This window comes from Dendrobates tinctorius, unplaced genomic scaffold (assembly GCF_039654945.1).
Source record: "Dendrobates tinctorius isolate UK_male_01 unplaced genomic scaffold, ASM3965494v1 ptg000445l, whole genome shotgun sequence".
Lineage (NCBI taxonomy): Eukaryota > Metazoa > Chordata > Amphibia > Anura > Dendrobatidae > Dendrobates > Dendrobates tinctorius.
Window position 1 is genome coordinate 1,194,764 of NW_027362107.1, and position 24,236 is coordinate 1,218,999.

General features: G+C 47.3%; 1 protein-coding gene across 1 annotated transcript in view; it reads right to left on the minus strand.

The window, feature by feature from the left end:
• LOC141077387 (uncharacterized) overlaps positions 1–24,236 on the minus strand; it is a 94,446-nt gene that overhangs the window by 19,867 nt on the left and 50,343 nt on the right. Inside the window, exons 4-7 of the mRNA XM_073564287.1 lie at positions 11,251–11,358; positions 10,056–10,553; positions 8,987–9,343; positions 4,919–5,227 (exon numbers count right to left, since the gene is read on the minus strand). Of these exons, the coding sequence (XP_073420388.1) occupies positions 4,919–5,227; positions 8,987–9,343; positions 10,056–10,553; positions 11,251–11,358 (1,272 nt within the window). The remainder of the gene's footprint in view (positions 1–4,918; positions 5,228–8,986; positions 9,344–10,055; positions 10,554–11,250; positions 11,359–24,236) is intronic.

Genomic DNA, 24,236 nt, shown 5'->3' on the forward strand with positions numbered 1-24,236 from the left:
TCAGCTAGTTATATATAACTAAGGAAGTGAAATTGGTGCAGTGTCCAATCTATAAGGGTTAACTGAGAGCAAAGTGCAATGTGCGCTGGTAAAGCTGCTGCAGCAAAGAGTAAGGCACCTACAGATTGTAATTACCTGAAAGGCTAATGGATCACCGTGTGCCACACGTCCTTAGGGAGGCGTACACAATACAAGGACGTGGCATATACAGTACAGAGCAAGCGACGTCGTATACAGTACAAGGACGTGTCATAGTGTACAGTACAGGGACGTGTCGTATATAGTACAAGGGCGTGGCGTATACAGTACAGGGACGTGTCATATACAGTACAAGGACGTGTCATAGTGTACAGTACAGGGAAGTGTCGTATATAGTACAAGGGCGTGGCGTATACAGTACAGGGACGTGTCATATACAGTACAAGGACGTGTCATAGTGTACAGTACAGGGAAGTGTCGTATATAGTACAAGGACGTGGTGTATACAGTACAGGGACGTGTCGGTGTACAGTAGAGCCAGCAGCTTCATATACAGTACAAGGACGTGTCATAGTGTACAGTACAGGGACGTGTCGTATATAGTACAAGGGCGTGGCGTATACAGTACAGGGACGTGTCGGTGTACAGTAGAGCTAGCAGCTTCATATACAGTACAAGGACGTGTCATAGTGTACAGTACAGGGACGTGTCGTATATAGTACAAGGGCGTGGCGTATACAGTACAGGGACGTGTCGGTGTACAGTAGAGCCAGCAGCTTCATATACAGTACAAGGACGTGTCATAGTGTACAGTACAGGGACGTGTCGTATATAGTACAAGGACGTGGTGTATACAGTACAGGGACGTGTCATATATAGTACAAGGACATGTCATAGTGTACAGTACAGGGACGTGTCTATATAGTACAAGGGCGTGGTGTATACAGTACAGGGACGTGTCATATATAGTACAAGGACATGTCATAGTGTACAGTACAGGGACGTGTCGTATATAGTACAGGGACGTGTCGGTGTACAGTAGAGCCAGCAGCTTCATATACAGTACAAGGACGTGTCATAGTGTACAGTACAGGGACGTGTCGTATATAATACAAGGGCGTGGCGTATACAGTACAGGGACGTGTCATATATAGTACAAGGACATGTCATAGTGTACAGTACAGGGACGTGTCGTATATAGTACAAGGGCGTGGCGTATACAGTACAGGGACGTGTCATATATAGTACAAGGACATGTCATAGTGTACAGTACAGGGACGTGTCGTATATAGTACAAGGACGTGGTGTATACAGTACAGGGACGTGTCATATATAGTACAAGGACATGTCATAGTGTACAGTACAGGGACGTGTCGTATATAGTACAAGGGCGTGGCGTATACAGTACAGGGACGTGTCATATATAGTACAAGGACGTGTCATAGTGTACAGTACAGGGACGTGTCGTATATAGTACAAGGACGTGGTGTATACAGTACAGGGACGTGTCATATATAGTACAAGGACATGTCATAGTGTACAGTACAGGGACGTGTCTATATAGTACAAGGGCGTGGTGTATACAGTACAGGGACGTGTCATATATAGTACAAGGACATGTCATAGTGTACAGTACAGGGACGTGTCGTATATAGTACAGGGACGTGTCGGTGTACAGTAGAGCCAGCAGCTTCATATACAGTACAAGGACGTGTCATAGTGTACAGTACAGGGACGTGTCGTATATAATACAAGGGCGTGGCGTATACAGTACAGGGACGTGTCATATATAGTACAAGGACATGTCATAGTGTATAGTACAAGGGCGTGGCGTATACAGTACAGGGACGTGTCATATATAGTACAAGGACATGTCATAGTGTACAGTACAGGGACGTGTCGTATATAGTACAAGGGCGTGGCGTATACAGTACAGGGACGTGTCGGTGTACAGTAGAGCTAGCAGCTTCATATACAGTACAAGGACGTGTCATAGTGTACAGTACAGGGACGTGTCGTATATAGTACAAGGGCGTGGCGTATACAGTACAGGGATGTGTCATATACAGTACAAGGACGTGTCAGTGTACAGTACAGGGACGTGTCGTATATAGTACAAGGGCGTGGTGTATACAGTACAGGGACGTGTCGGTGTACAGTAGAGCCAGCAGCTTCATATACAGTACAAGGACGTGTCAGTGTACAGTACAGGGACGTGTCGTATATAATACAAGGGCGTGGCGTATACAGTACAGGGACGTGTCATTTATAGTACAAGGACATGTCATAGTGTACAGTACAGGGACGTGTCGTATATTGTACAAGGGCGTGGCGTATACAGTACAGGGACGTGTCATATATATAGTACAAGGACATGTCATAGTGTACAGTACAGGGACGTGTCGTATATAGTACAAGGGCGTGGCGTATACAGTACAGGGACGTGTCATATATAGTACAAGGACATGTCATAGTGTACAGTACAGGGAAGTGTCGTATATAGTACAAGGACGTGGTGTATACAGTACAGAGCCAGCGACGTCGTATGCAGTACAAGGACGTGTCATAGTGTACAGTACAGGGACATGTCATATATACAGTACACGGACGTGTGGTATATAGTACAAGTACATGTCATAGTGTACAGTAGAGCCAGCGACGTCGTATACAGTACAAGGACATGGCGTATACAGAATAGAGCCAGCAACATCGTATACAGTACAAGGACGTGTCATAGTATACAGTACAAGGAAGTGACAGGAGGCTGTGGGGCCATCCCACTGTGTTCAGGGAGGCTGTGGGGCCATCCCACTGTGTTCAGGGAGGCTGTGGGGCCATCCCACTGTGTTCAGGGAGGCTGTGGGGCCATCCCACTGTGTTCAGGGAGGCTGTGGGGCCATCCCACTGTGTTCAGGGAGGCTGTGGGGCCATCCCACTGTGTTCAGGGAGGCTGTGGGGCCATCCCACTGTGTTCAGGGAGGCTGTGGGGCCATCCCACTGTGTTCAGGGAGGCTGTGGGGCCATCCCACTGTGTTCAGGGAGGCTGTGGGGCCATCCCACTGTGTTCAGGGAGGCTGTGGGGCCATCCCACTGTGTTCAGGGAGGCTGTGGGGCCATCCCACTGTGTTCAGGGAGGCTGTGGGGCCATCACACTGTGTTCAGGGAGGCTGTGGGGCCATCACACTCATAGAATCATAGAATCGTAGAGTTGGAAGGGACCTCTTGGGCCATATGGTCCAACCCCCTGCTCAAAGCAGGATTCGCTAAATCATCCCAGTCAGATATCTGTCCAGCCTCTGTTTGAAGACTTCCATTGAAGGAGAACTCACCACTTCTCGTGGCAGCCTGTTCCACTCATTGATCACTCTAACTGTCAAAAAGTTTTTTCTAATATCTAATCTGTGTCTCCTCCCATTCAGTTTCATCCCATTGCTTCTAGTCTTTCCTCGTGCAAATGAGAATAAAGATGATCCTTCTACAATGTGACAGCCCTTGAGATATTTGTAGACAGCTATTAAGTCTCCTCTCAGTCTTCTCTTTTGCAAGCTTAACATTCCCAAATCCTGCAACCTTTCCTCATAAGACAGGGTTTGCAGACCGGTCACCATTCTGGTTGCTATTTTCTGAACTTGCTCCAGTTTGTTGATGTCTTTTTTAAAATGTGGGGCCCAAAACTGGACACAATATTCCAGATGAGGTCTGACCAAAGAGGAGTAGAGGGAAATAATGACTTCACGTGATCTAGACTGTATGCTTCTGTTAATACATCCTAGAATTGCATTTGCCTTTTTTGCTGCTGCATCACACTGTTGACTCATATTCAGTCTGTGATCTATTAGTATACCCAAGTCTTTTTCACATGTGCTGTCACTTAGCCCTATTCCTCTCATTCTGTATATGCTTTTTTCATTTTTATTGCCCAGATGTAGTACTTTGCATTTTTCCCTGTTAAAAACCATTCTGTTAGTTGCTGCCCACTGCTCCAGTTTATTTATATCTTTTTGAATCCTCTCTCTCTCTTCTCTAGTATTAGCTATCCCTCCTAACTTTGTGTCATCAGCAAATTTAATCAGTTTACCCTCAATTCCTTCATCACACTGCGTTCAGGGAGGCTGTGGGGCCATCACACTGTGTAAGGAGGCTGTGGGCCCATCACACTGTGTAGGGAGGCTGTGGGGCCATCACACTGTGTAGGGAGGCTGTGGGGCCATCACACTGTGTAAGGAGGCTGTGGGCTCATCACACTGTGTAGGGAGGCTGTGGGGCCATCACACTCGGTGTAGGGAGGATGTGGGGCCATCACATTGTGGCCATCACTGTGGGGCCATCACACTGTGTAGGGAGGCTGTGGGGCCATCACACTGTGTAGGGAGGCTGTGGGGCCATCACACTCTGTGTAGGGAGGCTGTGGGGCCATCACACTCTGTGTAGGGAGGCTGTGGGGCCATCACACTCTGTGTAGGGAGGCTGTGGGGCCATCACACTCTGTGTAGGGAGGCTGTGGGGCCATCACACTCTGTGTAGGGAGGCTGTGGGGCCATCACACTCTGTGTAGGGAGGCTGTGGGGCCATCACACTCTGTGTAGGGAGGCTGTGGGGCCATCACACTCTGTGTAGGGAGGCTGTGGGGCCATCACACTCTGTGTAGGGAGGCTGTGGGGCCATCACACTCTGTAGCGAGGTGTTACTGATGCCATTTGCAAATACTAAGCTCCGGTGTTTTTACATCAGAGCCTTGACTACAGTAATTCAGAGCCACGAGCTTCGGTGTTCTGGGCCTTGAACTGTACAAATGTTTATGTACTTCGGGTAATGGGCCCCGGAGGGAAAGTGGAGCTGATACTAGGACAGCTCCAGATCTGAAGCAGAAATGTTTCGCCTCCATCTACATTCACCCATTACAGACCATAGGTCCCACTTGTGCATTTCCACAACTTACCCAGATGCTCCAGGTGCCATGTCTCCATCTTCAGGGCTCCAGAACTTTGATGTTTCACCTCACACCTGAAAGTCCTTCTACGATCCTTCAGTGCTGGGGTGTAACTCATGGAGCTGGTGGCATGGAACAGACCCAACTGGTCAGGGAGGACGTCAGTGGTGACCGAGGGCAGGGAACGTCCGTCGTCTGTGTGCCAGGTAGCCTCTATGGGGGCCGGGTAAAACGAATGGATCTTACAGGACAGCTTCATGGTGCCCCCCACATGGACCGTCTCCTCGTTCTGCTTTATGGCGTCCAGCACAGGAGCAGCTGAGGGAACATCACACATCAGACACGTCACCTACACTTCCCAAGACTCTTCCTGGGATCAGCAATGTGACCAGTCAATGAGCTTATAGACTGCGGGAGAAAACCAGGGTGGCCCAGGGGGTTTGTGGCCCCTGGATTAGTGATGTCCAAGTCCCTGCACAGCCCCGTAAACATGGAGACGTTTTTCCTGAGCGTCTTGTGAAAGTTTATGGGTGTGTGGTGGTTTTTACTTACGATGGACAATAAATACCACACATTGATATTTCTAATCTACCGACGTGAAGCTTTGCATCTGTCTTGTACTTTGTCTTTCTAATTTGTCCTAAAAAAAAAAGTGTCACGGGCCGGAAACGTTTGACGTTAAAGAGAACATGCCACCATGAAGTGCCATGCAATCTGCAGGCCCATGTTATAAAGCGGGGGGTGAGGGGGTAGACTCACGGATGGTCCAGTGGGTGGTCCTGTCAGTGACTGGCTGCTTCCTTTCTAGAAGTGTGCTTATAGAGAGAGCTGTCAATCACGGATGGTCCAGTGGGTGGTCCTGTCAGTGACTGGCTGCTTCCTTTCTAGAAGTGTGCTTATAGAGAGAGCTGTCAATCACTGATGGTCCAGTGTGTGGTCCTGTCAGTGACTGGCTGCTTCCTTTCTAGAAGTGTGCTTACAGAGAGAGCTGTCAATCACTGACGATCCAGTGTGTGGTCCTGTCAGTGACTGGCTGCTTCCTTTCTAGAAGTGTGCTTATAGAGAGCTGTCAATCACGGATGGTCCAGTGTGTGGTCCTGTCAGTGACTGGCTGCTTCCTTTCTAGAAGTGTGCTTACAGAGAGAGCTGTCAATCACTGATGGTCCAGTGTGTTGTCCTGTCAGTGACTGGCTGCTTCCTTTCTAGAAGTGTGCTTATAGAGAGAGCTGTCAATCACGGATGGTCCAGTGGGTGGTCCTGTCAGTGACTGGGTGCTTCCTTTCTAGAAGTGTGCTTATAGAGAGAGCTGTCAATCACTGATGATCCAGTGTGCGGTCCTGTCAGTGACTGGCTGCTTCCTTTCTAGAAGTGTGCTTATAGAGAGCTGTCAATCACTGATGATCCAGTGTGCGGTCCTGTCAGTGACTGGGTGCTCCCTTTATATAAGTGTGCTTATATAGAGCTGTCAATCACTGATGATCCAGTGTGCGGTCCTGTCAGTGACTGGGTGCTCCCTTTATATAAGTGTGCTTATAGAGAGCTGTCAATCACTGATGGTCCAGTGTGTGGTCCTGTCAGTGACTGGCTGCTTCCTTTCTAGAAGTGTGCTTATAGAGAGCTGTCAATCACGGATGATCCAGTGTGTGGTCCTGTCAGTGACTGGCTGCTTCCTTTCTAGAAGTGTGCTTATAGAGAGCTGTCAATCACGGATGGTCCAGTGTGTGGTCCTGTCAGTGACTGGCTGCTTCCTTTCTAGAAGTGTGCTGATCCAGTGGGCGGTCCTGTCAGTGACTGGCTGCTTCCTTTCTAGAAGTGTGCTTATAGAGAGCTGTCAATCACGGATGGTCCAGTGTGTGGTCCTGACAGTGACTGGCTGCTTCCTTTCTAGAAGTGTGCTTATAGAGAGCTGTCAATCACTGATGGTCCAGTGGGTGGTCCTGTCAGTGACTGGCTGCTTCCTTTCTAGAAGTGTGCTTATAGAGAGATGTCAATCACTGATGGTCCAGTGTGTGGTCCTGTCAGTGACTGGCTGCTTCCTTTCTAGAAGTGTGCTTATAGAGAGCTGTCAATCACTGATGGTCCAGTGGGTGGTCCTGTCAGTGACTGGCTGCTTCCTTTCTAGAAGTGTGCTTATAGAGCGCTGTCAATCACTGATGGTCCAGTGTGTGGTCCTGTCAGTGACTGGCTGCTTCCTTTCTAGAAGTGTGCTTATAGGGAGAGCTGTCGATCACTGATGATCCAGTGTGCGGTCTTGTCAGTGACTGGCTGCTTCCTTTATATGTGTGCTTATAGAGAGCGGTCAATCACTGATGATCCAGTGGGTGGTCCTTTCCGTGACTGGCTGCTTCCTTTATATAAGTGTGCTTATAGAGAGCTGTCAATCACTGATGATCCAGTGGGTGGTCCTTTCCGTGACTGGCTGCTTCCGTTCTAGAAGTGTGCTTATAGAGAGCCGTCAATCACGGATAATCCAGTGGGTGGTCCTGTCAGTGACTTGCTGCTTCCTTTCTAGAAGTGTGCTTATAGAGAGAGCTGTCAATCACGGATGGTCCAGTGTGCGGTCCTGTCAGTGACTTGCTGCTTCCTTTCTATAAGTGTGCTTATATAGAGCTGTCAATCACTGATGATCCAGTGGGTGGTCCTTTCCGTGACTGGCTGCTTCCTTTATATAAGTGTGCTTATAGAGAGCTGTCAATCACTGATGATCCAGTGGGTGGTCCTTTCCGTGACTGGCTGCTTCCGTTCTAGAAGTGTGCTTATAGAGAGCCGTCAATCACGGATAATCCAGTGGGTGGTCCTGTCAGTGACTGGCTGCTTCCTTTCTATAGGTGTGCTTATAGAGAGAGCTGTCAGTCACGGATGATCCAGTGTGCGGTCCTGTCAGTGACTGGCTGCTTCCTTCCTATAGGTGTGCTTATAGAGAGCTGTCAATCACGGATGATCCAGTGTGCGGTCCTGTCAGTGACTGGCTGCTTCCTTCCTATAGGTGTGCTTATAGAGAGAGCTGTCAATCACTGATGGTCCAGTGGGCGGTCCTGTCAGTGACTGGCTGCTTCCTTTCTAGAAGTGTGCTTATAGAGAGAGCTGTCAATCACGGATGGTCCAGTGGGTTGTCCTGTCAGTGACTGGCTGCTTCTTTTCTAGAAGTGTGCTTATAGAGAGAGCTGTCAATCACTGATGGTCCAGTGGGTGGTTCTGTCAGTGACTTGCTGCTTCCTTTTGTATAAGTGTGCTTATATAGAGCTGTCAATCACTGATGGTCCAGTGGGTGGTCCTGTCAGTGACTGGCTGCTTCCTTTCTAGAAGTGTGCTTATAGCGAGAGATGTCAATTACTGACAGGACCGCCCACTGGACGAAGGATCCCAGAAGGAAATGATGAAAACACAAGTTATATTGAATGTTTTCTCACAAAACTACAGATCAAACCATTTTTGTCATTGCCCCATAGAGCAAGGTTCCCCAACTCCGGTCCTCAAGGCCCACCAACAGAACATGTTTTCAGGATTTCCTTAGTATTGCTCGGTGATAATTGCTTCACCTGTGCAATACAAAGGAAATCCTGAATACATGATCTGTTGGTGGGCCTTGAGGACCGGAGTTGGGGAACCCTGCCATAGAGGAGACATGTTGACACTGACTTTGGACACCTTTCTCCTTCTGACCATCAGTGAGAACCGGCTACCAGGACTCTCTGCCTTCTACATCCTGAAAGTGGACCATTGGTGGTAATAAGGATTAAAGGTGGGTGGCGGAGATGGGAGAGTGAGGAGGTCCTCGTCTTTCCCCTTTATCTTCTCCCATCCCTCAGCTAAACTTGAAGGACATGTGTCTTTTTCCTACCGTACTGTGTGCCGGTATAGTCCCCAGATGCGTGTGGCCCTTACATGGTCTCCTCCACCTTTTGCTTTTCATGGTTAATAGGATTTAATGAGTGTGGCCCTGTGGTTGATGGTGCAGATTGTCAGCTCTATTAGTGCAACCACTCATCTTACATCTATTGTCTGACTGTCCATTCTGGATGTCTGTGAGATGGCGGTGTGTGGGGTCCCATAATGTCCGGACCCCAGTGCTCTCACCTGTAACCTCCATGACCATCGCTTGTTCTGCCCTCTTCTCGGTGGCCGGGTGATAGGCTCTACAGATGTACGTGACGCCGTCATCTTTCTGGACACTTGGTCTCATCATTAAGGCACTTAGGTTACAGTAGGACTTGTCCTCAAGCTCATGCTCGGTTATTTCGTGGTTTCGGCTGGTGTTTTTCTCATCAGTAGAATTCCAGGTTACGATTTCTGTCTCTCGCCCTCCCCCATCCACCTTCAGCCATGTTACCTGCAAAGTCCTGGGTTTAAACCCCATAATTGGACAAGTCAGGGTGGTCTGCTCCTCGTGGGTCACATGCGCTGGACGGACAATCTCTAGTAAAGTCGGAGCAACTACAAGAGGAAAAAAGGAGAATTTTCTGATGAAACCATAAAAGCTCAAGTACAGATTAAACTCTATCCGGGGGCTCAGACTTGGGAATGTTATCAGTGACTGATAATACATTCCCATGGGATTCTGCCACTGTGGAAATCATCTGCGCAGATTCCCTGGTGGAGATGCAGCAGGTTCATCACACTTCAAAGTTTGCAATGGAAAAGATCATGATACAGGAACTGAAAACAGTGAATTCAGTATGTGGGAATATAACGCCCAGACATGTCAGACACAATGATCAGGGAACCCGGGGACGTCAGACACAATGATCAGGGAGCCCGGGGACATCAGACACAATGATCAGTGAACCCGGGGACGTCAGAAACGATGATCAGGGAGCCCGGGGACGTCAGACACAATGATCAGGGAGCACGGGGACGTCAGACACAATGATCAGGGAGCAAGGGGAAGTCAGCTGAACAATGCAGGGAGACCAATGAAACCTTTCTCTAGAACCTTTATAGAAAAGTCTTGAGGGGCCCAAGGTGCCAATGAAATAATACATGAAGGAGATACACAGCATGTGCCCGAAAATATTCCACCATAAATGACATTGACTGGTGTCTATCCTGAAAGACAGTGGAAGTCTGCAGGAGAAGTAATGAAGATATAATCGGAAGGAGGAACCCATCCTGAGTGACCCCATGTAACTCTGCCAGGTGGTCTTACCTCCGGTGACCCGCAGGGTCCTGCTGTTGGAGGCGGCTTCTGTCAGAGCCGGGTGTGACACATGGACGGACAGTTCTGCTCCGTTGTCCTCACCATAGCTGGGAGTGATGTGAGCAGAACATTGACAGCTGTAAGTGTAAAGTCTCTGCCAGCGAATGAAGCGGAGCAGACCGGGTCTACTGGAGGCCACCACTGCCGCCATGTCCAAGTGTAGGGGCGCCTGTGTGCGACTGACGGCCCCATTCACCAGACTCTGACGCTCTACGTCTATATTCACACTACTGCCCCCAGCATCCTCATCCCTCATGGCTTGGGCTGAGGCACCCGTAGCTCTGGATCTCCAGCTGTGGATGGTCTTCATCTCCTCTCCTCGTCTCCTCAGACGTACAGAGATCTCCAGGTCGTTAGGCTTGAAGTTCTGAACATAAAAAGTCAACGTGGTCCTGGTCATGTCAGTCAGCAGATCGCTGCCGGTGATCTCAGAAAGGACAGGAGGATCTACAAGAAGGAGACACAATCGAGATCAGGAGCCATGACAACCAATGACCACAACCCTGACTGAGAAACCTGCCGATAATCCATCCCAATGTAACCAGTGACCACCTCCTGACTGGGAAACCTGCCGATAATCCATCCCAGTGTAACCAGTGACCACATCCTGACTGGGACACCTGCCGATATTCCATCCCAGTGTAACCAGTGATCACATCCTGACTGGGAAATCTGCCGCTAATCCATCCCAGTATAACTAGTGACCACATCCTGACTGGGAAACCTGCAGATAATCCATCCCAGTGTAACCAGTGAACACCTCCTGACTGGGACACCTGCCGATATTCCATCCCAGTGTAACCAGTGACCACATCCTGACTGGGAAATCTGCCGATAATCCATCCCAGTATAACCAGTGACCACATCCTGACTGGGAAACCTGCAGATAATCCATCCCAGTATAACTAGTGACCATATCCTGACTGGGAAACCTGCAGATAATCCATCCCAGTATAACCAGTGACCACATCCTGACTGGAAAACCTGCCCGCTAATCCATCACAGCATAACCAGTGACCATATCCTGACTGGGAAACCTGCACAATAATCCATCCCAGTATAACCAGACTTTACAGGATGCCAGGACACATCCACCCCTGCTGACATGACCACCCCTGCTGACAGGAACATACAGGCGCCTCACCTTTCTTTACCACCTGATGGTAAAGGAGACCACCAAATATTAGAAGAGTCATGGCGGCCACGGTTCCGATCACGGCAGCGACTACCGTCCCCGTGTTATCTTCTCTCTCTGTAATCACAAGGAACAATGTTCATCCGTGGTCGATGTATCCAGCACCAGCATGGAGGATCAGGAGCCTGTACATGGCCTGGAGGGTGAGGGGGGTCTGCACCGGCCATGGTCTGTCACTGATGAGGGTCCAGGCTGGAGCTAGTTGGGTATACAATCTGTGTATGTCTGACATACAGCTGTGGGATACGCCGGTGCTCCATCAGCACAATATGGTGTTATAATGATGTTATCCACTGCATATTGTGAAGCTTCATATTAACCCTCTGCTGTCCTTCCTATACGTGGCCTACAGTTGTGCTCAAAAGTTTACATACCCCGGAAGAATTTTTGCTTTCTTGGCCTTTTTTCAGAGAATATGATTGATAACACCAAACCGTTTTCCCCACTCATGGGTTAGTGGTTGGGTGAAGCCATTTATTGTCAATCTACTGTGTTTTCTCTTTTTAAATCATAATGACAACCCAAACATCCAAATGACCCTGGTCAAAAGTTCATATACCCCATTTCTTAATACTGTGTGTTGCCCCCTCTAACATCAATGACAGCTTGAAGTCTTTTGAGGTAGTTGTGGATGAGGTTCTTCATTTTCTCAGATGGTAAAGCTGCACACTCTTCTTGGTTAAAGTCCTCCAGTTCCTGTAAATTCCTAGGCTGTCTACCATGAACTGCGTGCATGAGATCTCCCCAGAGTGGCTCAATGATATTGAGGTCAGGAGACTGAGATGGCCACTCCAGAACCTTCACTTTGTTCTGTTGTAGCCAATGACAGGTTGACTTGGCCTTGTGTTTAAGATCATTGTCATGTTGGAACGTTCACATACGTCCAATGCACAGCTTCCGGGCTGAAGATTGCAAATTTGCCTCCAGTGTTTGCTGATAACGTGGTGTATTAATATTTTCCTCAACTTTGACCAAGTTTTCCGTGCCTTTGTAGCTCACACATCCCCAAAACATCAGCGATCCACCTCCGTGCTTTACAGTAGGAATGGTGTTTCTTACATCATAGGCCTTGTTGACCTCTCTCCAAATGTAACCTGTTATGATTGAGTCACCGTAGGAGGCAAAAACAGAAATGCTAGCTAAGTCCAGAAAACCAGAGAAGTTGGCAACTATCATATTGCAGACCCCTGAACCTATCAACACAACTAGCAGTAGCCGTGGGGGGTTCCTACGATGCCCTAGACCCCTCGATCACAGCCGGAGAGATACATAGGCCTAAAGAAGGAAAGGGGAAATCTAACTGCCCCAGAGCAGACCCCAAAGCAATAGGCAGCCCCCCACATATAATGACGGTGAAGCAAGATGAAAACACTTACACAGACAGAAAGACAGGCTGAGCAAAGACGGGGCCCAAAAACTACCTAGATAGGAACGGATAGGAAGGCTGCTGTCTGCAATCTGCCAAAACCCTATCAGAGACAAAAGCCAACAAGCTGATATAAAAATGGCCCTGAAGCAACTAAGCTTCAAAAACTAAATCAGCACTCAGGTACTTTCAGAAGACAGAGCTAACAGAACACTGCACACTCCAGCAGGGAGTGGCAGAATCCAAAAAGCAAGAAAAACAAAAACAAATCTTAAATGCAAAAAGGCAAAATAGAAAACTTAGCTTTAGGAGAGCAGGAATCAGACTGGTGTCCAAGTGTCCACAGAGAAATCACCCGCAGGGCAGAAAGGGCGTAGGCTGCCTTAAATCCAGTCAGTGACTCCACTCAGCCAATCGTCCTCATTAGTCCCAGGTGCCTGATAATCAGGCTCACTACCTTCCTTCACTAGAATAGGGAGTTCACCAGGCCTCAGTGACGGAGGGGAAAATGAACTCACAACAGTAACCTTTATGGTTGTGGCCAAAAAGTTCAGTTTTTGGTCTCATCACTCCAAATAACCTTGTTCCTGAAGTTTTGAGGCTTGTCTCTATGCTGTATTGCGCATTGTAGGCGAGATACATTGTGGCATTTGTGCAGTAATGGCTTTCTTCTGGCGACTCGATCATGCAGCCAATTTTTCTTCAAGTGCCACCTTATTGTGCATCTTGAAACAGCCACACCGCTAGTTTTCAGAGAGTCCAGTATTTCGGCTGATGTTATTTGTGGGCTTTTCTTAGCATCCCGAACACTTTTCCTGGCATTTGTCACAGGTCACAGGTGAGGATGTTACCTTTAGTAGCCATTCAAACTGATTTGTGCCAACTTTTGCGCATATTATCAGGCCAAAATCACCAGGCTATGTGAAGTTTTGATCAGGGTAATTTGGATGTTTTGGGTTGTCATTATGAGAAAACACAGTAGTTTGACAGTAAATGGCTTCACCCAACCACTAGCCAAGAGTGGAAAAAAAGTTTTGGTGTTATCATTCATATTCTCTGAAAAAAGGCCAAGAAAGCAAAAATTCTGCCAGAGTATGAAAACTTTTGAGCACAACTGTATTTCCCTCCTGTTGACATCCGGGCAGCAATTTTGAAACTACTTGGACTCTCGGGGCGCCATTAATTTCCTCACACTCATCTTGGGACAGTATTTATTCCGCGTTCTGCACCAGTCGAAGCGCAGGATGTTCTCATACAAAAGCCCTCGGTGACTGTCTGTTCCTCGTCGTGTGGGCTTCTGCTTGTCTATTTCATGTGGTCACTGGTAAATATGAAGTAAACCTGACCTGATGGAGCCCATTGTACACTAGCGCCCTGCAGAGTAAAAAGATGGAGCAGCGTGCTGCAATGGACAGGTGTCTGGTTCTCTCTTTTGGACTCACTACTCTTCCTTCTCAGTTTCTCTAGCTGAAATCAATCCTCACTGTCTCGTATCGGAGACTTCAGTTCTAAAAACAGAAAATTACTCAATTGATTGGAATGAAGATGTCATTCTGGGGCACATGGCCGCCTTCCATCTGCTCTACATGTGGATAAATACCTTGTATGCGTTTACATTTTTGGGGGATGAATTTCCTGAAGACCTGCTGAATAGTCCTCTGATGAGCCACCAAATGAACTATGTGAGTTGCAGTCCATAACTAACAAAGCACTGGGACTGACTGTTGGTGTAGTGCGCCCACAGCCCATACGTCAAGCTTCGCCCATAGCCCGTACCTCTAGCTACACCCATAGCCCTTACCTCTAGCTACGCCCATAGCCCTTACCTCTAGCTACGCCCATAGCCCTTACCTCTAGCTACGCCCATAGCCCTTACCTCTAGCTACGCCCATAGCCCTTACCTCTAGCTACGCCCATAGCCCTTACCTCTAGCTACGCCCATAGCCCTTACCTCTAGCTACGCCCATAGCCCTTACCTCTAGCTACACCCATAGCCCTTACCTCTAGCTACGCCCATAGCCCTTACCTCTAGCTACGCCCATAGCCCTTACCTCTAGCTACGCCCATAGCCCTTACCTCTAGCTACGCCCATAGCCCTTACCTCTAGCTACGCCCATAGCCCTTACCTCTAGCTACGCCCATAGCCCTTACCTCTAGCTACGCCCATAGCCCTTACCTCTAGCTACGCCCATAGCCCTTACCTCTAGCTACGCCCATAGCCCTTACCTCTAGTGCGCCCATAGCCCGTACCTCTAGTGCGCCCATAGCCCGTACCTCTAGTGCGCCCATAGCCCTTACCTCTAGCTACGCCCATAGCCCTTACCTCTAGCTACGCCCATAGCCCTTACCTCTAGCTACGCCCATAGCCCTTACCTCTAGCTACGCCCATAGCCCTTACCTCTAGCTACGCCCATAGCCCGTAGTTGTGAGCATACTGCACACTCCGGTTCCTGGGTTGGCTCCGGCAGCGTGTCTAGTAATTCTGATATATGAGGCAGCTCAGCAGTAGGCACATGACTGTAGACACTGACAAATCTAAGGATTTTTGGGTCCTGTAAGGAGGCTGATCATGGAGGACGCGTCCCTCATCAGTATAGGTAAATGTTGGGGATTGCCGATTTGGGGGCTTTAGGGCAGAGTCTTCATTACGATGTGTTATGTGCAGTTATAATAATTAAACGTTACTGAATTTGTTCTGAACATGATCGCCAAACATAAATACGGCACGAATATGGCACATTCAGATGCGTGATCTGACACACGAGTAAAATTGTATAAAAATCGGAAAAAGAAAAAAATCTGTAACATTCGGTAAAAGTGCGGAAGTCTTTGCTTTGCCACCAAAATATTTTCCGCAGTTCAGCATTGATAATGGCACGTGTTTGATGAGGGGGGGGGTTCACAGAGCTCAGAGACGCCGCGTTCTTGGAAGCACAGCGGTTTTATTTTTCTAACTATATGTGTGCACATTGCAGCTAGCCAATCAGGGCGCAGGACACACACACTACGGCTTGTGTCATTGGCTGCTAAAATCACATGTACCTCTCCATATAAAGAGCGGACATCTTGTTTCAGCGCCATTTTGACACTGATACAGCGCAGAGAGGCTGCTCCTGACGCTGCCACTGTTAGTGGCAAGAATTCAGCTAGTTAGATAGGAGGTTGTATATCAGTCAGATCCTGTAGGCAGCTACTGCCCAGTGTGGCTGTAACATTTACCTTAATAATGTTATTTTCTGCCCATACTGAGGTGTACAGACAGTCAGCAGGGCACATGTCCTACAAGTGTGCTGTGTGCGGCTTCTATAGTGCTCCCTGCACGAGTATAGCACTCTAATATTACCTCAGTAGGTGAATGTGAGGCCGCCGGCTGGATCCCACCTTGTAACTAGTTAGATAGGAGGTTGTATATCAGTCAGATCCTGTAGGCAGCTACTGCCCAGTGTGGCTGTAACATTTACCTTAATAATGTTATTTTCTGCCCATACTGAGGTGTACAGACAGTCAGCAGGGCACATGTCCTACAAGTGTGCTGTGTGCGGCTTCTATAGTGCTCCCTGCACGAGTATAGCACTCTAATATTACCTCAGTAGGTGAATGTGAGGCCGCCGGCTGGATCCCACCTTGTAGCTAGTTAGATAGGAGGTTGTATATCAGTCAGATCCTGTAGGCAGCTACTGCCTAGTGTGACTGTAACATTTACCTTAATAATGTTATTTTCTGCCCATACTGAGGTGTACAGACAGTCAGCAGGACACATGTCCTACAAGTGTGCTGTGTGCGGCTTCTATAGTGCTCCCTGCACGAGTATAGCACTCTAATATTACCTCAGTAGGTGAATGTGAGGCCGCCGGCTGGATCCCACCTTGTAACTAGTTAGATAGGAGGTTGTATATCAGTCAGATCCTGTAGGCAGCTACTGCCCAGTGTGGCTGTAACATTTACCTTAATAATGTTATTTTCTGCCCATACTGAGGTGTACAGACAGTCAGCAGGGCACATGTCCTACAAGTGTGCTGTGTGCGGCTTCTATAGTGCTCCCTGCACGAGTATAGCACTCTAATATTACCTCAGTAGGTGAATGTGAGGCCGCCGGCTGGATCCCACCTTGTAGCTAGTTAGATAGGAGGTTGTATATCAGTCAGATCCTGTAGGCAGCTACTGCCTAGTGTGACTGTAACATTTACCTTAATAATGTTATTTTCTGCCCATACTGAGGTGTACAGACAGTCAGCAGGGCACATGTCCTACAAGTGTGCTGTGTGCGGCTTCTATAGTGCTCCCTGCACGAGTATAGCACTCTAATATTACCTCAGTAGGTGAATGTGAGGCCGCCGGCTGGATCCCACCTTGTAACTAGTTAGATAGGAGGTTGTATATCAGTCAGATCCTGTAGGCAGCTACTGCCCAGTGTGGCTGTAACATTTACCTTAATAATGATATTTTCTGGTCATACTGAGGTGCACAGACAGTCAGCAGGGCACATGTCCTACAAGTGTGCTGTGTGCGGCTTCTATAGTGCTCCCTGCACGAGTATAGCACTCTAATATTACCTCAGTAGGTGAATGTGAGGCCGCCGGCTGGATCCCACCTTGTAACTAGTTAGATAGGAGGTTGTATATCAGTCAGATCCTGTAGGCAGCTACTGCCCAGTGTGGCTGTAACATTTACCTTAATAATGATATTTTCTGGTCATACTGAGGTGTACAGACAGTCAGCAGGGCACATGTCCTACAAGTGTGCTGTGTGCGGCTTCTATAGTGCTCCCTGCACGAGTATAGCACTCTAATATTACCTCAGTAGGTGAATGTGAGGCCGCCGGCTGGATCCCACCTTGTAGCTAGTTAGATAAGAGGTTGTATATCAGTCAGATCCTGTAGGCAGCTACTGCCCAGTGTGGCTGTAACATTTACCTTAATAATGTTATTTTCTGGTCATACTGAGGTGTACAGACAGTCAGCAGGACACATGTCCTACAAGTGTGCTGTGTGCGGCTTCTATAGTGCTCCCTGCACGAGTATAGCACTCTAATATTACCTCAGTAGGTGAATGTGAGGCCGCCGGCTGGATCCCACATTGTAGCTAGTTAGATAGGAGGTTGTATATCAGTCAGATCCTGTAGGCAGCTACTGCCCAGTGTGGCTGTAACATTTACCTTAATAATGTTATTTTCTGGCCATACTGAGGTGTACAGACAGTCAGCAGGGCACATGTCCTACAAGTGTGCTGTGTGCGGCTTCTATAGTGCTCCCTGCACGAGTATAGCACTCTAATATTACCTCAGTAGGTGAATGTGAGGCCGCCGGCTGGATCCCACCTTGTAACTAGTTAGATAGGAGGTTGTATATCAGTCAGATCCTGTAGGCAGCTACTGCCCAGTGTGGCTGTAACATTTACCTTAATAATGTTATTTTCTGGCCATACTGAGGTGTATCATGAACTATAAAACATAACCTTTAATGATTCCTTAAAAACCATACATCAAATCTAGACAAACATGTGCCAAAGTGCAATTGTGTAGTGCTCTATTTAAAAACAAACCGTTATGTACTTTATGAGGTACCATATGGCCCTAGACATTATCGTATTTCTTGTCCAAATATTTACCTGGACTCTCCGACCATATGGGCCTTATACATATATATTCATATGCCAAAGGGCCTTTATGTCATCAGAATTATTACTTGTTAGACATATACTCAGCCCGTATACAAATAGCATAGCGTATGTACAGCACCGGTCAAATGCATAAACATAAAATCACCTCATCAGCAATTTATATCTATTTATGATACCACTGTAGAAACTGAAACCGCTGTACTTATCTTTGGACGCTTCTATAAATAACGGATGATCAGGTAAGGTCCATCTGAAAACCCCAGAATCATGACCCGATCTCCAGAATTGTCACCCAACGCGTTTCATCAATGTCTGACTCATCAGGGGTATTGTGACATCTTTTTCTGGCGCATAGCTCGCCCATTGTGAGATAGCTGCCTTTTATAAATCGCGGCATACCGCGGCTTATTGCCGTTTCCGGTTGCCCCGTTCAGTACTTCCGGTTTGCGCATGACGCCGGCATCTGCTCAGGAAACTTGCCCCACTTCCTGGGTTTTCCTAAACAGGCGCCGCGCGTCATGTTGGGACAGGAACCGACCCTACCCTGCCCCACTTCCTGGGCGTAACCGGGCCTGTCGGTCTGCATATCAAAATATTGCGTGATTGGTCTAAGCAGTCACCTGACCATCACGTACCATTAGGAGCCGCTCACTTTGTTTTACTACATCAATCTAATAGTGCGGCTTCATTTACTCAATCACAAAATGTTGATTGCGTCCCCCTATCATTATTTATACGGGATCTGAATTATTAAGTCATTTTATGATTGCATAGGCGTTATGAATCAGTACAGAACGCCAACACCCATATTATGGACATTGTCAAAGATTATCTTGTGAATAAAAACAAATTCTTTACACCCCATCCTAGGGAAAGAAACAGAAAAAAGAAAAAGAAAAATAATCAGGGTACCGTCTGCAAATTATGTATAATGTGGAATTTGTTCAATTATTTTGTTGCATGCATAATAGGGGATACCACCAACCTCCATGTATCTGTAGGAATTATAGAAAGGGTGCCCACTAGATCTGGCCCTAAATGTCCCTAACTGACTGTTCCCTACCTCACGCGGAGGTTGGCACCCTAAATTCCTGCGCAATGGCGCCCCCACTCCTCGTCGGCTCTCCCTGAGCTAAAAAGCCCTATTAAAACTCCCTACAAGAAGGAAGAAAAGGATAGTGTCTCATTAAGTCCTTTGGGATATACAGATTGTAATGAGAAAATCCAATATGCTTCTCTTTGGAGTATACGTTTATCCCAATCACCTCCTCTTGGATTTTGGGGGACCTTTTCTATGCCCATGAAACTGACCGCCTTCACATCACCCTTATGTCTTTGATTGACATGAGTGGCTACCGGTGTATCACGTTTAAGAATTATATCTCTATGGTGTTCACCTACCCTCACCCTCAACTCCCTCTTGGTCTTGCCGATGTATTCAAGGCCACAACTACAGGTGATTTTATATACCACTCCTATTGATCTGCAATTAATGAATTGACCAATACGATAGATCTTTCCTGTGACATTGCTCTGAAATTCTTTACTTTGGTGAATAGAGGTACAATATTTACAGCTACCACATCTGTAACAGCCTTTCGGCTGTGTACCTAACCATGTTGGGCTGTATGAGGTTCTCTGGGTATAATGACTGCGGACCAACCTATCCCTCAAGGAGCGGCCCCTCCTAAATGTAATTTGTGGATTATCCGAGATCAAGCCTCCAAGATCTTTGTCCATACATAGAATTGGCCAATGTCGGTTCATAATGGCTCTCAGCTCATTTGCCCCATTGGAAAAAGTGGTGATGAACCTTATGATATTGTCTTCATTGGTTTGCTGTTTGGGTATAAGTAGTTCTTTTCTTTCCTTCTCTACCGTAGATTTTAATAGGGCTTTTTAGCTCAGGGAGAGCCGACGAGGAGTGGGGGCGCCATTGCGCAGGAATTTAGGGTGCCAACCTCCGCGTGAGGTAGGGAACAGTCAGTTAGGGACATTTAGGGCCAGATCTAGTGGGCACCCTTTCTATAATTCCTACAGATACATGGAGGTTGGTGGTATCCCCTATTATGCATGCAACAAAATAATTGAACAAATTCCACATTATACATAATTTGCAGACGGTACCCTGATTATTTTTCTTTTTCTTTTTTCTGTTTCTTTCCCTAGGATGGGGTGTAAAGAATTTGTTTTTATTCACAAGATAATCCTTGACAATGTCCATAATATGGGTGTTGGCGTTCTGTACTGATTCATAACGCCTATGCAATCATAAAATGACTTAATAATTCAGATCCCGTATAAATAATGATAGGGGGACGCAATCAACATTTTGTGATTGAGTAAATGAAGCCGCACTATTAGATTGATGTAGTAAAACAAAGTGAGCGGCTCCTAATGGTACGTGATGGTCAGGTGACTGCTTAGACCAATCACGCAATATTTTGATATGCAGACCGACAGGCCCGGTTACGCCCAGGAAGTGGGGCAGGGTAGGGTCGGTTCCTGTCCCAACATGACGCGCGGCGCCTGTTTAGGAAAACCCAGGAAGTGGGGCAAGTTTCCTGAGCAGATGCCGGCGTCATGCGCAAACCGGAAGTACTGAACGGGGCAACCGGAAACGGCAATAAGCCGCGGTATGCCGCGATTTATAAAAGGCAGCTATCTCACAATGGGCGAGCTATGCGCCAGAAAAAGATGTCACAATACCCCTGATGAGTCAGACATTGATGAAACGCGTTGGGTGACAATTCTGGAGATCGGGTCATGATTCTGGGGTTTTCAGATGGACCTTACCTGATCATCCGTTATTTATAGAAGCGTCCAAAGATAAGTACAGCGGTTTCAGTTTCTACAGTGGTATCATAAATAGATATAAATTGCTGATGAGGTGATTTTATGTTTATGCATTTGACCGGTGCTGTACATACGCTATGCTATTTGTATACGGGCTGAGTATATGTCTAACAAGTAATAATTCTGATGACATAAAGGCCCTTTGGCATATGAATATATATGTATAAGGCCCATATGGTCGGAGAGTCCAGGTAAATATTTGGACAAGAAATACGATAATGTCTAGGGCCATATGGTACCTCATAAAGTACATAACGGTTTGTTTTTAAATAGAGCACTACACAATTGCACTTTGGCACATGTTTGTCTAGATTTGATGTATGGTTTTTAAGGAATCATTAAAGGTTATGTTTTATAGTTCATGATATACCAATTTGCTACCTCTAAATATCTGACATTGGTTTGAGATACCCCTGCTATATATTTATCCATACTGAGGTGTACAGACAGTCAGCAGGGCACATGTCCTACAAGTGTGCTGTGCGCGGCTTCTATAGTGCTCCCTGCACGAGTATAGCACTCTAATATTACCTCAGTAGGTGAATGTGAGGCCGCCGGCTGGATCCCACCTTGTAGCTAGTTAGATAGGAGGTTGTATATCAGTCAGATCCTGTAGGCAGCTACTGCCCAGTGTGGCTGTAACATTTACCTTAATAATGTTATTTTCTGGCCATACTGAGGTGTACAGACAGTCAGCAGGGCACATGTCCTACAAGTGTGCTGTGTGCGGCTTCTATAGTGCTCCCTGCACGAGTATAGCACTCTAATATTACCTCAGTAGGTGAATGTGAGGCCGCCGGCTGGATCCCACCTTGTAACTAGTTAGATAGGAGGTTGTATATCAGTCAGATCCTGTAGGCAGCTACTGCCCAGTGTGGCTGTAACATTTACCTTAATAATGTTATTTTCTGCCCATACTGAGGTGTACAGACAGTCAGCAGGGCACATGTCCTACAAGTGTGCTGTGTGCGGCTTCTATAGTGCTCCCTGCACGAGTATAGCACTCTAATATTACCTCAGTAGGTGAATGTGAGGCCGCCGGCTGGATCCCACCTTGTAACTAGTTAGATAGGAGGTTGTATATCAGTCAGATCCTGTAGGCAGCTACTGCCTAGTGTGGCTGTAACATTTACCTTAATAATGTTATTTTCTGGCCATACTGAGGTGTACAGACAGTCAGCAGGGCACATGTCCTACAAGTGTGCTGTGTGCGGCTTCTATAGTGCTCCCTGCACGAGTATAGCACTCTAATATTACCTCAGTAGGTGAATGTGAGGCCGCCGGCTGGATCCCACCTTGTAACTAGTTAGATAGGAGGTTGTATATCAGTCAGATCCTGTAGGCAGCTACTGCCCAGTGTGACTGTAACATTTACCTTAATAATGTTATTTTCTGGCCATACTGAGGTGTACAGACAGTCAGCAGGGCACATGTCCTACAAGTGTGCTGTGTGCGGCTTCTATAGTGCTCCCTGCACGAGTATAGCACTCTAATATTACCTCAGTAGGTGAATGTGAGGCCGCCGGCTGGATCCCACCTTGTAACTAGTTAGATAGGAGGTTGTATATCAGTCAGATCCTGTAGGCAGCTACTGCCCAGTGTGGCTGTAACATTTACCTTAATAATGTTATTTTCTGGCCATACTGAGGTGTACAGACAGTCAGCAGGGCACATGTCCTACAAGTGTGCTGTGTGCGGCTTCTATAGTGCTCCCTGCACGAGTATAGCACTCTAATATTACCTCAGTAGGTGAATGTGAGGCCGCCGGCTGGATCCCACCTTGTAACTAGTTAGATAGGAGGTTGTATATCAGTCAGATCCTGTAGGCAGCTACTGCCCAGTGTGACTGTAACATTTACCTTAATAATGTTATTTTCTGCCCATACTGAGGTGTACAGACAGTCAGCAGGACACATGTCCTACAAGTGTGCTGTGTGCGGCTTCTATAGTGCTCCCTGCACGAGTATAGCACTCTAATATTACCTCAGTAGGTGAATGTGAGGCCGCCGGCTGGATCCCACCTTGTAACTAGTTAGATAGGAGGTTGTATATCAGTCAGATCCTGTAGGCAGCTACTGCCCAGTGTGGCTGTAACATTTACCTTAATAATGTTATTTTCTGGTCATACTGAGGTGCACAGACAGTCAGCGGGACACATGTCCTACAAGTGTGCTGTGTGCGGCTTCTATAGTGCTCCCTGCACGAGTATAGCACTCTAATATTACCTCAGTAGGTGAATGTGAGGCCGCCGGCTGGATCCCACCTTGTAACTAGTTAGATAGGAGGTTGTATATCAGTCAGATCCTGTAGACAGCTACTGCCCAGTGTGGCTGTAACATTTACCTTAATAATGTTATTTTCTGGTCATACTGAGGTGTACAGACAGTCAGCGGGACACATGTCCTACAAGTGTGCTGTGTGCGGCTGCTATAGTGCTCCCTGCACGAGTATAGCACTCTAATATTACCTCAGTAGGTGAATGTGAGGCCGCCGGCTGGATCCCACCTTGTAACTAGTTAGATAGGAGGTTGTATATCAGTCAGATCCTGTAGGCAGCTACTGCCCAGTGTGGCTGTAACATTTACCTTAATAATGTTATTTTCTGGTCATACTGAGGTGCACAGACAGTCAGCAGGGCACATGTCCTACAAGTGTGCTGTGTGCGGCTTCTATAGTGCTCCCTGCACGAGTATAGCACTCTAATATTACCTCAGTAGGTGAATGTGAGGCCGCCGGCTGGATCCCACCTTGTAGCTAGTTAGATAGGAGGTTGTATATCAGTCAGATCCTGTAGGCAGCTACTGCCCAGTGTGGCTGTAACATTTACCTTAATAATGTTATTTTCTGGTCATACTGAGGTGTACAGACAGTCAGCAGGGCACATGTCCTACAAGTGTGCTGTGTGCGGCTTCTATAGTGCTCCCTGCACGAGTATAGCACTCTAATATTACCTCAGTAGGTGAATGTGAGGCCGCCGGCTGGATCCCACCTTGTAGCTAGTTAGATAGGAGGTTGTATATCAGTCAGATCCTGTAGGCAGCTACTGCCCAGTGTGGCTGTAACATTTACCTTAATAATGTTATTTTCTGGTCAT